Source organism: Trichechus manatus, unplaced genomic scaffold (assembly GCF_000243295.1).
Source record: "Trichechus manatus latirostris isolate Lorelei unplaced genomic scaffold, TriManLat1.0 scaffold00073, whole genome shotgun sequence".
NCBI classification, from domain to species: Eukaryota; Metazoa; Chordata; class Mammalia; order Sirenia; family Trichechidae; genus Trichechus; species Trichechus manatus.
Genome location: NW_004444009.1, coordinates 11018572 through 11034782, shown reverse-complemented (window position 1 = coordinate 11034782; position 16211 = coordinate 11018572). Strand labels below are relative to the sequence as shown.

At 37.8% G+C, this 16211-nt stretch overlaps 1 protein-coding gene across 2 annotated transcripts in view; it reads left to right on the top strand.

Moving 5' to 3' along the window:
• LRIG2 (leucine rich repeats and immunoglobulin like domains 2) overlaps window positions 1-16211 on the top strand; it is a 53908-nt gene that overhangs the window by 26640 nt on the left and 11057 nt on the right. Inside the window, exons 1-13 of one of the 2 annotated variants that reach the window (XM_023734916.1) lie at window positions 65-122; window positions 610-667; window positions 1679-1744; window positions 3774-3848; window positions 4012-4146; window positions 4682-4825; window positions 4949-5092; window positions 5597-5740; window positions 5932-6075; window positions 8586-8666; window positions 9365-9436; window positions 9575-9643; window positions 15861-16024. In XM_023734916.1, coding sequence (XP_023590684.1) covers window positions 3778-3848; window positions 4012-4146; window positions 4682-4825; window positions 4949-5092; window positions 5597-5740; window positions 5932-6075; window positions 8586-8666; window positions 9365-9436; window positions 9575-9643; window positions 15861-16024 — 1168 coding nt within the window. In that variant the 5' untranslated portion in view covers window positions 65-122; window positions 610-667; window positions 1679-1744; window positions 3774-3777. Of the gene's footprint in view, window positions 1-64; window positions 123-609; window positions 668-1678; window positions 1745-3773; window positions 3849-4011; window positions 4147-4681; window positions 4826-4948; window positions 5093-5596; window positions 5741-5931; window positions 6076-8585; window positions 8667-9364; window positions 9437-9574; window positions 9644-15860; window positions 16025-16211 lie in introns of those variants that run through there. The other variant, XM_004380392.2, reaches the window with a different exon arrangement.

The following is a 16211-nucleotide window of genomic DNA, read 5'->3' as shown; positions in this document are numbered from 1 at the left end:
TTATTGGTCCAGTTGTGAGAATTTTTGTTTTCTTTATGTTGAGGTGTAATCCATACTGAAGGCTGTAGTCTTTGATCTTCATCAGTAAGTGCTTCAGGAAGTGTGGTCTTTGATCTTCATCAGTAAGTAAGATATTGGTATATATGTGTGTACATATATTTTAGGTGAAAGTTTATAGCGCAAATTAGTTTCACATTCAAAAATGTATACACAAATTGTTTTGTGGCATTGGTTGCAATGCAAATTTATATTTGTATCTCTTATATTTCTCAACATATTCTTCCATTCATGAGTGTTCTTGAGCTGATGATGCCTGATGCCAGGCATCTTAGAATAAAGGCTTTAGAATTGTTGTGGAAAAGTATAGTTTAGCTTTAGCTTATGCTATGGTATAAATTAAGACTTTTAAGTGAAAGTGGCTAGGTTTTAGATGGGCAGGTGTGAATCTAGCCAAGAACAAATTGTTCTGCTGTGATAGAGACATTGTTCAAACCTGCATGCATCTGTCAATTGCCTGTGGTGGCACAGTGAGATAAAGTGATCTGTAATGTATCTCTAGTGTGTTCCTGTTGCTAGCCATATGTAACATATAGTACATCTTTTGTGCAGACGGCTTGTGTGGGCTGGATTCCACCTCAGCCTTGTAAAGATGCCAGGAATCATCAAGGTGAATTTTTAAAGCCTATTTAAATATTTAGACTCATGACTAATTTCAGTGACATCTTTATCATATCTAATAAACTACTTGCTAGAAGTGAGATGAATTTTGAGTTTACTTTTTATAGGTCTGCTACTTATTTGCTAAGTGACCTTGGATGGACAAATTGTTAATCTCTCTGTTCCTGTTTCCTTATCAGGAAGATGATGATTGTAAAAATATTTGTTTGGTAAGGTGGTTGTGTGGATTTAGCCAATTAATATGTGTAAAGTGCATAGAAGAGTGCCTGGCACATAATAAATGTTAACCACCACCACCACCATCACCATCATTAACAAAATTTAGGGTAAGATGAATTTCCCTCCCCTCAAGCTAGATTGTCTTTTTTAGGAAGACCACATCCCTATCAAGGATGTGGTCAACCCCAGTGCTAATATAGTAGCTCACCATCTTGACTTGTAAAATCTATTTCCAAATTTATCTACACCAAAAGTATGATACAGTATTATATAGTCACTAAAAAGAATGAAAAAATTTGTGCCTCTCTGGAATGATCTGCACGATGTACTGTGTTCAGTGAAAAAAGCAAGGGGCAAAACTGTAAATTATTCCACCATCTATATAAAAATTTACTGGTACATGCATAAAATGCCTGGAAGGCTATATGAGAAATGATACATTTTCATTTGTTGCTGTTGAGGAGGGGAATTGAATGGCTGGCAACAAGGATGGCAGACTGTTTACTGTATATATCCTTTTATACTTTTTGATTGTTGAATGTGTGAATGTATTCCCTATTTAATAATAATAATAAAAAATTTAAAAAGTAAAATAGCTATTTTGGAACCTAGAGAAGCTTTTATTCTTCCTTTGTAAACATTTCTTCTTTTTGTCTATATTACTCAAATTAACATTTGATTGAGCTTTATTATTCCTGTTTTCTTTCTAGTTTAGGTTTTTTTTTTTCCTTAGGTCCATGTTTCAACACCAGACTAAGAAAGATATTTTGTCCTTCCTTAGGGATTTGAGTCATAATCGGCTGTCTAATTGGAACATCAGCTTGGAGTCGCAAACATTGCTGGAAGTGTAAGTTACTCTTATTAAATTTATATTCCTTGAGGTATTTGAATGGATTGTGAATTTGGGGTTGTTCAGTCCAGAAATGCTGTCAGGAAATTGAAGGAAAATAATATAAATTAAAAGAAATTATTTATAAAAATGAAGCAGTTAATCCCACTTTAGTGAGTGGCGTCTGGGGTCTTAAAAGCTAGTGAGTGGCCATCTAAGATGCATCAGTTGGTCCCAACTCACCTGGAGCAAAAGAGAATGAAGAACACCAAAGACACAAGGAAAATATTAGCCCAAGAGACAGAGGGCCACATAAACCAGAGACTCCCTGTGCCTGAGACTAGAAGAACTAGATAGTGCCCAGCTGCCACCAATGACTGCCCTGACAGGGAACACAACAGAGAGTCCCTGACGGAGCAGGAACAAAGTGGGGTGCAGAACTCAAATTCTAGTAAAAAGACCAGACTTAATGGTTTGACTGAGACTGGAGGGACCCTGGAAGACATGGCCCCTGGACTCTCGGTTAGCCCAAAACTAAAACCATTCCTGAGGCCAACTCTTCAGACAAAGATTAGACTGGACAGTAAGACATGAAATACTCTTGAAGACTGTGCTTCTTAGCTGAAGTAGATACATGAGACTAAATGGGCAGCTCCTGTCCAGAGGCAAGATGAGAAGGCTGAAAAGGACAGGAGCTAGTTGAATGGACGCAGGAAATCTGGGGTGGGAAGGAGGAGTGTGCTGTCCACAGTATATGGAGAGCAACTGGGGTCACATAACAATGTGTGTATAAATTTTTGTATGAGAAACTAACTTGACTTGTAAACTTTGACTTAAAGCACAATTTAAAAAAAAAATAAAGCTGTTGCCTTTTGCTTTGTTATTATCACAGACTCTCCGGACATTGTGCCACTGGGTTGGTGGTTTCAAGTTGCGAGTTGTATAGGATTATTATTGTACTTTCTTGAGGCCAAAAGTATGTTTTTCCCCCTCTTTAGAGTAAATATGTTTTGTTTGGTTTTTGCCAGTTTCAACCAGTGAAACTCTATTGTGTAAACTTTTTTGTGTGTGTCTTGACGTATTACCTGAGATGAAACCATCATGTCTAAAGTACGTTTATATGAAATACAGTATTTTTGATGTCATTTGAGAATGTGGTAGTTGATATAATTCAGTTTTCTGGTTAGCTGAAGTTTTTTCTTTAATACTGAGATGTATTATTATGTATTTTTGGAGGGAATTTTCTAAAATACTATTAATTCATATTATTAGTATTATTAATACCAGTTACTGCATTGTGATGTTCCCAGGGCACAAATTGAGGTATATAGGACTGTTTACTTCTATGCTAAACACCCCAAGAATGCCCAGATTTATTTTTCTTTTTAACTCATTACCGACAAGGGTAATCTCATAGTTTCTGCATTCTCTCTTCCCCTACCTCAAATTGACTGCTTCTAATCTGCTGTGGACTGAATAAACAATTGATAAGATTTTTAGCTGAAAGAGTATGCGCTGAGGAAAGGCCTGAAAATGCTTCAGTTTGAAGCTCATAGCTTATTGCATGGACTTTGTAACTCTGATTGATTCCTTGGAGGCCTTTTACTTCTGAAGGTTCTTTGATTGAATACCGGGTTAATGAGATGTGATTGTATTAGATTTCTAACAAAACGTTTGAGATAATCTGTTCAAAGGGCTGCTAGGATCAGATGGTTACATGTATATCACGTCACCTGTAAAATTAGTCATAGGTTCCATCTCTGTTTGAGTTATTTATTCCATCTTTGTTTAAGAAGAACCCAAAATAGTTGTTACAAACACAACTATTTAAAGGACTTCACTGGGATTAAAAATATTTAATGTGCAAAATGTTTCCTATTTGTTAAAATCTCTTATTTCTCAGTATAATGCATTTTTATCTTTGTCTAACTCATTCTGAGTCATAGGCATTTTCAATTTGGCACCTGTCCTAAATATTTATTAGCCAGAAATCAGAACTCAGGATTTCCCTTGCTAAACTTTTAAATCTATTTTTCCCCATGCCTAGGAAAATGAATTACAATGAGTTAACAGAAATTCCGTATTTTGGAGAACCAGCCTCTAATATTACTCTACTCTCATTGTAAGTAAATAAGATTTTGGATCTTTTACATAAATTATAAATAGTATAGGGTGTTTTCTTTGTTTTTTTTTAAGTACCCATATTGTTGATCCTAATCATTTAACTTTTTTTTGGCCTGGGGTAGATCGCTGGCAATAGTTTCAATGTAATCTTTATTTTGTAGAGTACATAATATAATTCCAGAAATAAATGCAGAAATGCTCCAGTTTTACCCTGCTCTTGAGAGTTTAGATCTCAGCTCAAACATAATATCAGAAATCAAGACATCTTCATTTCCTCGCATGCAACTTAAATACCTGTAAGTAAAATAGAGTTTAAATCAGATTTACTTTAAAATTCATGGTTATTATTCATTAAGATCTGTCTTCCCAGAAATGTCTATAATTTATTGTAATTTTAACATGCGTATCTGAACGGGTCAGTTTTTTTTGGTTTTTGTTTTCTTTTTTAATTTAAGGAGTGCATTAATTTTCATAAACTATTCATAGATATCCAGGGTAATTTTTGGCATTTAATTCTGGATTATTTTTTATTAAAATTCTGGAAAAGATAAATAGTGATTTGTTAGTGATGATGATAATTAGCATGTATGCCAGTGTTTTACAGTTTATAAATATATATGTTTGTATTCACACATACTGTTTCATAATAACCCAAATGAAGTAGATGTTATCCTTATTTTTGAAGATAAAGAAACAGAGTGGTTAAGTAATTTGTAAAGCTGCATATAGGTGGTAAGTGGTACAGCTGGGACTTAGTAATGAGCTTTGGACAGTTTTCCAGTGGTAGAATTTGTTTACTAAATCCTGTTGTTGTTGTCTTGCTCATTTTAGGAATTTGAGTAATAATAGGATAGCCACGTTGGAGGCTGGTTGCTTCGATAATTTATCGAGTTCCTTATTAGTGGTAAAGTTAAACCGGAACAGAATTAGCATGATTCCACCCAAGATCTTCAAGCTGCCTCATCTCCAATTCTTGTGAGTAACTAAATAGAAAAATTATAAAAACATAGTTTTTCTTACATTGTCTTTTTTGTTTCAATTATTGTTTGAGCAAGTCAGCAAACCAATTTTCTGACTGTAGAACTATTTTCGTTAAAGGGAACTTAAAAGAAACAGAATTAAAACTGTGGAAGGTCTAACATTCCAAGGGCTTGACTCCTTAAGATCTTTGAAAATGCAGCGGAATGGAATTAGCAAACTTAAGGATGGAGCCTTTTTTGGCTTGGATAACATGGAAGAACTGTAAGTAGTAGGAACTAGAGTTGGGGATTATTAGGAAGGGAGTCTGATAGACTTCCCAGTGCCAAACAAGTAGGGTAGTTGCTTTAATTGTACAAAGATATATTAGTTCATTCTTCATTTTCTGATGTGAAATAAGTGCACAAAAAAGCCTTCTGATGTATATTAGCAAAGTAGTATTTTGTCATTTTTACAAACATCTCATCTAAAAAGTTTGCATTCCCTTGATGTTTTGGCTGATGAAAATTATCAAAGTTTATTCAGAACAGGTATACAATACCTTTGGCATGTTGATTTTGTAGACCTGATATTTTAGACAGTCTTATTACCTTTTAGCTCTGAATCTTAAGTAAGATATAAATATTTATTGAATAGAATTTGTCAGTTCACTTGAGTTGAACAAAGCCATGTGATTTTCTAAGCAAGACTTAATGAAAATTTAAGACTGTACTTCTCATCAGAATGCCTTATTGTGAAACATATTTTCTCTTGTCTTTAATTCTGCAGAGAACTGGAACATAATAACCTTACAGAAGTGAACAAGGGGTGGTTGTATGGCTTGCGAATGTTACAACAGCTCTATGTGAGCCAGAATGCTATTGAAAGAATCAGCCCTGATGCATGGGAGTTCTGCCAAAGACTATCTGAACTGTAAGTGTTGGATGGCGTTTTAGTGGAGGCTGTGGGACTCGAGCAGGTTGGAATAAATCATGAAAAGTCAAGTGTCCCTGTTTACTGGAAGTTTGTTGAAAGCTCTAAATTTGCCATATACCTAGAATAAGAATTTGAAAGTTGAACCAAAATACAATGAATTCCTTACCTTCCATTTTTCCTGTTGTTAGCGATTTGTCCTATAACCAGTTGACTCGCCTGGATGAATCTGCCTTTGTGGGTCTGAGCTTACTGGAGAGATTGAATTTAGGGGACAACAGAGTCACTCATGTTGCTGATGGTGTGTTTAGGTTTCTTTCCAATCTTCAGACACTGTAAGTACACCTACCCCTCGCCTTTCCTCCCCCCCCCCCTTTTTTATAATCTTTTTTAAGTAATAAAGCAAATTAACAAACAAATAATCAGCGAATTTATGTGTTCTTAGTATTTTGTGGCTCTTCTGTCCTATGCCTTGGGGCAAGACAATCTTATTTGTCTCTATCCCCATAAAAGATCTTATTTATCTCTAGCCCCTAGTACCGCCATGACTCATGGTGACCGCACATGTGTCAGCATAGAACTGTGCTCCACAGAGTTTTTAATGACTGATTTTTTTGGAATTAGATTGCCAGGCCTTTCTTCTGAGGTGCCTCTGGGTGGTTAACAGCTGAGCTCATTAACTATTTGTACTCTCCATGTACCCCTTAGCCCATAGTAGAGTACTTCAGTTCTTAGTTAATCAACTAAAAAAGCATCTCTTAACTGCTCAGTGCTGTAGAATAAAACACATTTGCTAGTGTCAAGAATGCACAGTCATTTTCTTGTTCCTCTGACATGACAGTGCACCATGACTACTAGATCTCATTCAGAAGGGGACACAGGGTGTGTAGTGGGAACAGCTGTGGCAGGAGACCTACCTGCTCACTGTTAGATTTTGCTGCATGACTGGACAGAAGGAAAAAACTCACATTTATTATCTAATATGTGGTAGATGCTTTCAGATACTTAGACATTCGAATTTTTTCGTGCTTTTCCGTTAGGAAGCTGAAATTTAGAGAGATTAAAATAATCAAAGTCACATGGCTTGTAAATGATCGAGCCAGGATTAAAACCAAGGCTCATATACTTTTTACCACACCACTTAATGAACAAAATTGCCTAGTCTTTCCTGGGCATCATTTTCTTTGTTTATTTGTCAGATGAAGGAAGGACATAGAATTAGATATCTGCTAAAGACCATTCCAGCTCTAAAATTCTGTGGTTCTGTAAGTTGAGTGTTTTACCCTGATCCATGGCATATAATTTTATTGAATGAAGGGATATTTTAATGAAATATAATAATCTCAAACATAGAGCATAATAAGAGAGAACAAAGAGTAGAATGTATAGATTCTGTAAGTTCCTAAATAGGGGACTTTGTGATTATTAGATTCAGAATTGATAAATGATCTCAGGAAAGAGACAGGCTTCCAAATTTGGGACCTAACCATTAATGAGAAAAAAAGTGTGATAATTTCATGAAGGTGTCTATACATGTATAAGTATGTGTTTACTTTTTTTTTTTTTTTTAACAACTTAACTAGGTCGTCTTTCTTTAGATTTGGCCTCAAAAAATTAAAAATGATTTTTCTACATTATCGGAGGTGAAACTAGATCACTACAAACTCAGGACCTTTTGGCAGTTCAGGGGCAAGCAACTGGGGGACATTAGGTAGTAATAAACTTAGCCAGGCTTTCAGTATACCACTGATGGTTACTTTTTAGTATTAAAGTTTAGTGAAGTAATTTTAGAAGTAAACAATTGTCTAATGTCACAGAGATGGTTAAGGCAGAATTAGGAGCATATCTTAGAAATTATGGCTTTAGGCCAGTGCTCTTGGCAGAGTAGATATACCTCTTACTCAGTTTGGGGAGTGAATTCTATTTATGTTGTGTTGTAGTGGAGGGGTGTAAGTCCTGAAGAGTTGAGCCATTGGTTGTTTCATTGTTTATCCCTTAGAAAAATAAAATGAGCTTTCTTAGCTTTTCACTTCAATTAAAGATAGCTAAGAAGAATGCTCTCCTGTCTCCTTACTGCTAATTACACGAATTTACATATATCTTATAAAGCAAAGAGCTTTGTGCTTTATTTTATTATGAGAAGGCTTAAGGAAACAAAAGTGATTAGATATTTTTAGCTGGCATTTCTTCCATCAGCACGTGGTGTGGTGCAACTGCATTTTCTCTGGGAATGGAACAGTAGATTTTAAAAGCTCCATACTTTTATAGAAAACATAGTAATCACTCTAACACATGGGTATATCATTCTTGCTTCCCAGGGGGCATGTTTAATTGCTCTGGAGCTGTGAAGCTCTGTATTGATATTACCCTGTGAGCCCTTTGAAGTTTAAGAGCCCAGGGGAAGGCTTGGGTCACCCCGAAATCCCATTAGTCTGAAATCAGATTTGTAAGCCATATCCCCTGTATCTTGAAATGCTCTTGCCTAATGTAGGACCCTGTCTGTAATCTTTAAATATGCTAACACAATTAGGGGCTGTTTGCTAGGAAGGTTAATACTCTTACCAGGTTGCTTAATTTATTTATCAAGGCCAGCTTAATTCTGGAATCTCTTAGCTTATGAGAATCAGTTCTTATGTGTTTCTCTTTCAGGTGTTCACAAATATTCCTTAAAAATCAGAATTGAGTCTTCATCATAAATAGATAGGTTATGAATAACATAACTGTTAAAACGCAGATCAAAATGAGCATGTGCACCTTGACATAGCCATGCTGGGATACTGCCTGATGGATGGTGTGATGGCTATGTTGGCTCATGTGATCTTTTCTTTCCCTGACATGTTTACAGAGACTTAAGAAACAATGAAATTTCATGGGCCATAGAAGATGCTAGTGAAGCCTTTGCTGGACTCACAGGTCTCACTAAATTGTATGTATTTATAATATATATGCGTGTCTGTAAAGGTGTATTTTTTAGATCAATTGTAAATATGATTGGATTATGTCTGTTCGATATGGCCAGAAGGTCTGAGCTTTCTGACCCACTCACTTAAAGGAGGAACCTTTGTTGTTTATCACGTTGGTGTTTTTTTTGGGGGGAGGGGGCTGCCTTTTGGTTGAAGGAGCATTCCTGTGGGCACGTAGAAGTTACTTAAGGAACTAGAACATCTACTCAAGTAAAAGAAAAGCACTGTGAAGCCAGAGTTGAACTGGTAATCTGTGTAATTATGTGAGGTTTATGGGTAATTTGTCTAGCAGGAGAGGATTCTTTCAAGTAAGATTTTAGATCCTCTCCTGTAAGAAGAATTTCTCCAGGGGTTCACACTTGTCTGAATTTCTCTGGCCTGATGATCTTTTGCTAAGAACGGAGAAACTGGGAATATAATTCACTTTGGCATATGAAAACTACCCATTTATTAATGGCCAGGATGGTCGTTCAGAGGTACCTCATTGAGCCCCAACATTTAATAGACGCCTTCATATTGTGTTTTATGTTGGTTAATAATAAAGGTTCGTAACTTTCTTAAAAATGTATGTTGTTTATTTTCACCTTCTATAGGTAAATGTTTAATGAATTTAATTTCGTTTACTGGAGAACTTTATTAGAAAGGTTTGTTTGTATTTCAGAATCTTACAAGGAAACCAAATTAAGTCAATTACAAAGAAAGCATTCACTGGTCTTGGATCCCTTGAACATCTGTAAGTATTTTGCATACATTTTGCTCACTATATAAATAATCTTTGCTATAAGCAGAGGTTTTTGCGACCACTTAAAATGTTTATATAACTTAATTGTAGACGTGGTAACTGGCAATGTTTCATTTCTCTTCATTTCAGAGATTTAAACAACAATGCTATAATGTCTATTCAAGAAAATGCTTTTTCTCAGACTCACTTAAAAGAACTGTAAGTAACTTAAGTCTTTTTTGTCACCAATTAGATCATTATCTGTGCTTGTTATGCTTAAAATGTAATGAGCATGACCCAGATGTTTTCAAAAGTACACAATTCAGGCAAGGAAAAAAGAGAGCATTAATACTCAGTTATTTTAGTGGCTGGATGAAGTGTGAAAATGACCCAACATTAAAAAATCCCAGAGTGTGTGGCACTAGGACCTTCTGTTTGCCTGTGCTGCTGATGCTTGTGGTTAGGAGGCCTTGGCAGCATTCTTGTGCATTATGTACACCCTATGCAAGGATGTTGCTATCAACTTCACTATAAAAGGGTCAAGGTGGGCAAACCCCACCTTTATCACTAACCATGTGGCAAGGGTCAGCATGAATTGCGTTCCCATCTGGAAATGGATCCAGGCCTTAACCTTCCCACATCTCCATACCTTGTCACCAGCCACTTTTGCGGCAGTTCCTCCCGCTGTCTCTGATCTTCTAGTTCCCTGGGACTAGGTCACAAGCTAGAAGGACTGTATCCTCCTTCATCCACTGCCTGTGCAGCCTTTTTCTATCACCCAGCCACCCAGACCCGAGTCTACACAAATCAACTCTGTGTTGCCAGACCCTGCTGGTTCATTGCCCCTGTGGGTTTAATTCTCTGTAACAGCTCACAGAATTCACGGAGACTGTGATCTATACTAAGGAGGCCTGGTGGCATAGTGGTTAAGCACTTGGCTGCTAACTAAAAGGTTAGTGGTTTGAACGAACTAGTTGCTCCACAGGAGAAAGATATGGCAGTCTGCTACTGTAAAGGTTTACAGCCTTGGAAACCTTATGGGGCAGTTCTGCTCTGTCCTGTAGGGTTGCTGTGAGTCAAAATTGACTTGACAGTGGGTTTATGACCTATAATTAAAGTTACCCATTTATTATAACCAGAAAGGATACAACCGAAGAGACGGATCAGGCAAGGTCTAGGAGATTTCCTGGCAGGGGACCTCTATTGTCCCCAGGGATGTGCCACTCTGTCCAGTGCATGGATGTCCTCACCAATCCCAGAAGCCCCAAAAAGAGAGCTGCAAGGTCCAGAGTCCCTAGTCATTGGGAACTCAATGAATATGCGTGACTAGTACTTATGGCAAAGTTATGATTGATCCAGTCAGTGAATATGTGTAACTGACTGCATCGTGCCCCCTCTCTTCCTGAAGTTAGTTCGCCAGGTATGGGGCCTGTGTAGCCCCTACTTGCCTGGCTACTTTAGAAGGACAAGGAGCATCTTAATGGCTCAGGCTGTTTCTGAAAACAGATACAAAAGGCCAAATCTAATTTTTTGTCCCACATCCTATTGTTCGTTTACTTTTTCTCCTTGTTTCTTTTTGGACTATCAGAATCATGTGTTTCCAAAAGCTCACTCCTAGTGGGTTACAATTAAGATACTATGTGATTTTATTCATGAGTTTCTGAGATGATCAGGTATTTCCAGTATAACGATTTGAGATGATGTCTCTAGTCTCTTGTTCAGACTACCAAAATGCTCAAAAACTGTTAAATAGTTGTATTGGTCTGCAACAGATTGGAAATTTTAAAAACTGGTCCTTTATCACAGATAGTTTGAGAGGCACTGGAAAAGTGTGAGTTCAGACTGCCTGGATTCAAATCCTTGCTCCATTCCTTAAAACTGGGACATTGGACAAATTGTTTAGTTTAGTTCCCCTTCTCAAAATGAAGTTAATACCTTAGCACCTACCTTAGGGTGATGTGAGGATAAAATGAAATTATTCAACAAATATTTCTTGACTCATGTATAATGTAGGGTACTGTTGTAGATGCTGAAAACACAACATACAACAGTGAATAAGACAAAGTCTCTGTTCCCCTAGCATACTCTAACAAATTCTAGTCAGGAAGATAAATAAATTAGGAGATGTGTAATATCCCATCAGACAGTAAGTGCTCTGAAGAAACATGAAGCTAGGTCAAATGTATGGAGAGTGACCAAAAAAACTCCCAAACCAAATCCACTGCTGTCGAGTTGATTCTGACACGTAGCGACCCCACAAGGTTTCCAAGGCTGTAAGTCTTTACAGAGGCAGACTGCCACATCTTTCTCCCACCGAGCTGCTGATGATTTCAAATGGCTGACCTTTTGGTTCGCAGTCGAACGCTTTAACCGCTGCATCACCAGGGCTTCCTATGGAGAGTGACAGGGGCTGCTATTTTAGTTAAGGTAGTCAGGGGAGGCTCTCCTGAAAATAAAGCATTTAAGCCAGGACTTAATGAAATGGAGCAAACCATGTGAATATGGGCGAAGGGCATTCCAGCAGAGGGAAGAGCAAGTGAAAAGGCCCGAGGTAGGAGCTTGCTTGTTGTGCTTGAGGAACAGGAAAGACACAGGTGTGGCTGGAACATGTGAGCAAGGGGAGGAGTGGTAGGAGAGGCCAGAGAGGTAAGCAGGAGCCAGATCATGTAGGGCCTAGTAGGCCATGAGGAGTTGGGATTTTTTTTTCCTCTCTAAATGCATTAGGAAAACCTTGGAAGGTTTTGAGAAAATGATCAGCACAGAGCCTGGCACATAGTAAAAGTTGAATAACTAGCATTAGTAACAAAAATAAAAATGACAATCATGCTTAATTATTTTCTGCCAGATTTTTAAAGTGGCCTTCTTTTGGTCTGTTGTAATGTTTTGAGTTACTTCTGGGCTTAGTTCTAACTTGTAGGGTCACAACTTAACTGGAAATCAGTATTACCTTTTTTGGCTAGTGATAATCTAAGGGCCAGCAAGAATGTGTTTTAACTCTTGTTATAAGAACCAAGTTTTAAAATACAATTTAGGAAGTAGGTGAAAGTAAATAATGTCGTTTCATTTTTCAGAGTCATTTAGTAACTTGGGAGTTGATTTGAACAAACTCCTAATACAGGCATTCTAACGCAGTTTTTTTAACTGAAAAGTTTTAGTTGCTTTTGATTATATTTTAAATATAAGTTATATTTATAGTACTTCAGCTAACATTTATTAAACTCTCTCTTTATACTTCTTGGTATCTCTCACAGTGCTTTGCATAAATATTGGTGGGGGGGTTGGTAGGAGAGTTGCATATAATTTTTAAAATATTATATATTGCAAACTATACAGTCATGGTAGAAATATTAGAAAATAAACTAGGTCAGGGTGGGGGGAGACCTCAAATCCCCGTTTTTCAGAGACAACCACTATTAATATTTTGGTGTATATATATATATATATATATATATATACATACACTGGTTGAAAGAATGCAGTGTATTCCATTAGACACTTGTGGGTAGAGTTGGTTAGCGTGTGAAGGATGGAAAGATGCAAAGAAATGCAAAGTGGAGGGAGCTAACATGAATTAAGTGTTGTCTACGGCCAGGCACTGTGCTAAATGCTTTATTTAAACTTTTTTTTTTCTGAGGTAGGCATTCTCAATTCCATTTTCCAGAAATGGAAACTGAGATTTTGGAGACATACAGTATCTTGCCTAAGGTAAGTAGTGGAGTTAGGATATGAACCAGGACCCTTCCGTTAAGTAGCTTATACCTAAGAAAGCGTAAATCAGACCATGTCATTCCTCTGTTCTTAACCTTCCATTGGCCTCCATTAAGCTTAGGAAAAAAGAAACTAAATTTTTTTCCTTAGTTTATAAGGTGCCTACATGGCCTGATCCTTCCTGCCCAGCTCCCTGACCTTGTTCCTGTCACTTATCCCCCACTCGCTGTACTCTAGCCTCACTGGCCTCCTTGCTTTTCGTCCAGCACACTAAGCTCGTCTGCCTCAAGGCCTTTATGATGCAGTTTCCCCTCCTGGGCATTCTTACTCAAGCCCCTTCGCATGATTTTCTCTCTCATTTCTTTGGGTCTCTGCCCAACTCTCATCTCTTCAAAGAGAACTTCCCTGACCACCAGCTGCTCTCTCTCTCTGTCTTTGCTAGCATTTATTTTTCTTCATAGCATTTGCCACTTTCTGACATATTTTGTATTTATTTGTTTATTGCTTGGCTCTGAATGTGTAAGCTCTGTGAGGGTTGTATCCTCACAGCCTAGAACAGTGCCTGGCATAAAGTAAGGTCTCAAATATTTCTGTATGAATGAATGAAAATAGCATAAGAATTCTTGAACGCAAAGGGTAACTTTTGGGTTGTTTAATTAAAATTACTCTTGACAAAATATGGCTTTTGAGGAACCTTTAAGACTGTTTAAGACTTTTTTGAAGTCAGATCTTAGATACTTTATACCAAGCTTTAAAGCTTGATGAGGCTTTTGATGATACATACAGTGCAAGTCATAATGGTCTCAAAGTCATTTGCTTTCCCTGCTTCCAAGTGGATGGGACAGTTAATGGATCATTAAGAGACAATACCAATTTTTCAGATGTGTTTCATATGCCTTTATAGACCACAGTACTTTTTCAGTGGTTGTTAATTTAAGTTGCAGTACATGTTGCCATAGGGCTGAAGTATTTTCAGTCTTGATGAAATAATTTGAAAATATTTGGTTCTTCTCCACAACAAAGATATCACAGCCACGTTTTAATATATACATACGGTAAGTTTTACCCTAGACTTTTCTGGGGAAAATCTTAAACCGGAAAAATTGAAAGGAAGGTACAATTAACATCCATCTACACCCACTCGTCACTTATCAAAATGGTTAGTTTCCAAAGACCAGGTCGTTATGCGAAAATCGTCATTATACAAAAATAGAGGATTTTCTTTTCTGTTTTCAGACCATCCATTTGTCTTGTTTTTTTTTAATTCGGAAATTATGATCATAGAAGTAATAACAGCTAGGATTTACTGATGTGCTCATCACTGTGACAAGTTCAGTTCAGTTATGGATTATTCCTCTGTGGAGAAAGGAGGCTTGGAGGAGACAAAGCTGGATAAAGCTGGGCTGTGTGACTAGAGGGCTCACAGCTTAACTACTTCACCTTCCTCCTGTGCTGGGTCAGAGCTTCCCTTGTGAAACCACCTCCAGGGCTCCACTCCCACCCCTGTAATCGCTGTGTTCACGATCCTGAAGCCTGCTCTGCCCTCCAGGCCTGACAAGTCACTGAGAGTTGGGACTTCCTGTGAAGGCACTGGGAGCCTGGCCTCACACCATCCCCATGGAGGTGGAGGCTTCAGGCTCAGTTCAGCTCATTTTAGGATACCCTTAAACTCACACACATTTCTTCCAAACACCCTCTCCAATGCCTCTTTCTTCCCTTCCCACCCCACAGCAATTTTGAGCTGCATGGCCTCTGGCTGCATAGGAGCTGGGAATCCAGAACAGGCGCCTGCTGGCTTGGTGCTGCCTGTGCGTGTTCCCGGAGGCTGTGGCCACGGAGGAGGCTAGCCCTGTGTGGCAGCTGGACATGGCACCCCTGCCAGCAGGAGGGAACTGAGGGTGCAGGCAGTGCTGCCCGGTTTCCAGGAGGGTGCCCGGAGACCTTCTTTGAGGGAGGGGAAACTGCAGCAGTTGCCACCGTGCCCACCACCTCGTTAATGTGCAAAATAGTTGATAGTAGATTTTTCACTAATGTCATAAGTGCGAAATGTTGGATAACAAGATAGGCGATAAGTGAGGATTAGGTGTACTCTCTACCTAGATTCACCAGTTATTAACGTTTTATGAAATTTGTTACCTTTGTTCCTCCCTCCATTCATCCCTCCATCCTTCACTCCCTTTTTCTTTCTACATAAACAAGTATGTATATACATACTATTTTTTTGCTGAACCATTTAAAAGTGAGTTGCAGACATCATGACACTTTGTTCCTAAATATCTCAGCATGTATTTACCAAGAATGAGGACATTTTCCTACATAGCCACAATACTATTATCACACCCAAGGATACTAACATTGGTTAAATATTACTATCTAATATACAGTCCATATTCAAATTCTTCCTATGTCAACAAATGTCCTTTGTAACTATTTTTACCTTCAGTCTAGGATCCAGTCAAGGGGTCACACACTGCATTTGGTTGTAATGACTCTTATAGGCTCCTTTAATCGGAAACAGGGGTCCTGCCCTTGCCCCCTCGTTTTTAGTGTTCTTCATGACATTGACATATTTGAAGAATTGAAACTAACCATATGAATTCCTTTTTCATCATCAGATTCAGGTTAAACATTTTTGGCAAGAAAAATGCATAGGTAAGCTTTTAATGCTGAAGAAACTTAGAATGAAGAGTAAAACAAGGGACGCTTCTTTTCCTCCTTGTTTCTGCAGGATTCTGAACACAAGCAGTTTGCTCTGTGACTGCCATTTGAAGTGGTTACTTCAATGGTTGGTTGATAGTAACTTTCAGCATTCTGTGAATGTGAGCTGTGCACACCCTGAGTGGCTAGCAGGGAAAAGCATCCTGAATGTGGATCTGAAGGATTTTGTCTGTGGTTTGTATTTTTGTTTTAAAATTTTATATATTACACACTTAACTATTTTAACAGCAGAATTTAAAAAAAAAAACAAAAACCAGAATACTTTCCCACTAGCATATCTATGTCCATTTGTCTGTCATCTTCTCCAGCCTGTGTTTCAATGCATTAGCATTTTTATATAGTTGTAATAATGTAATTTTAT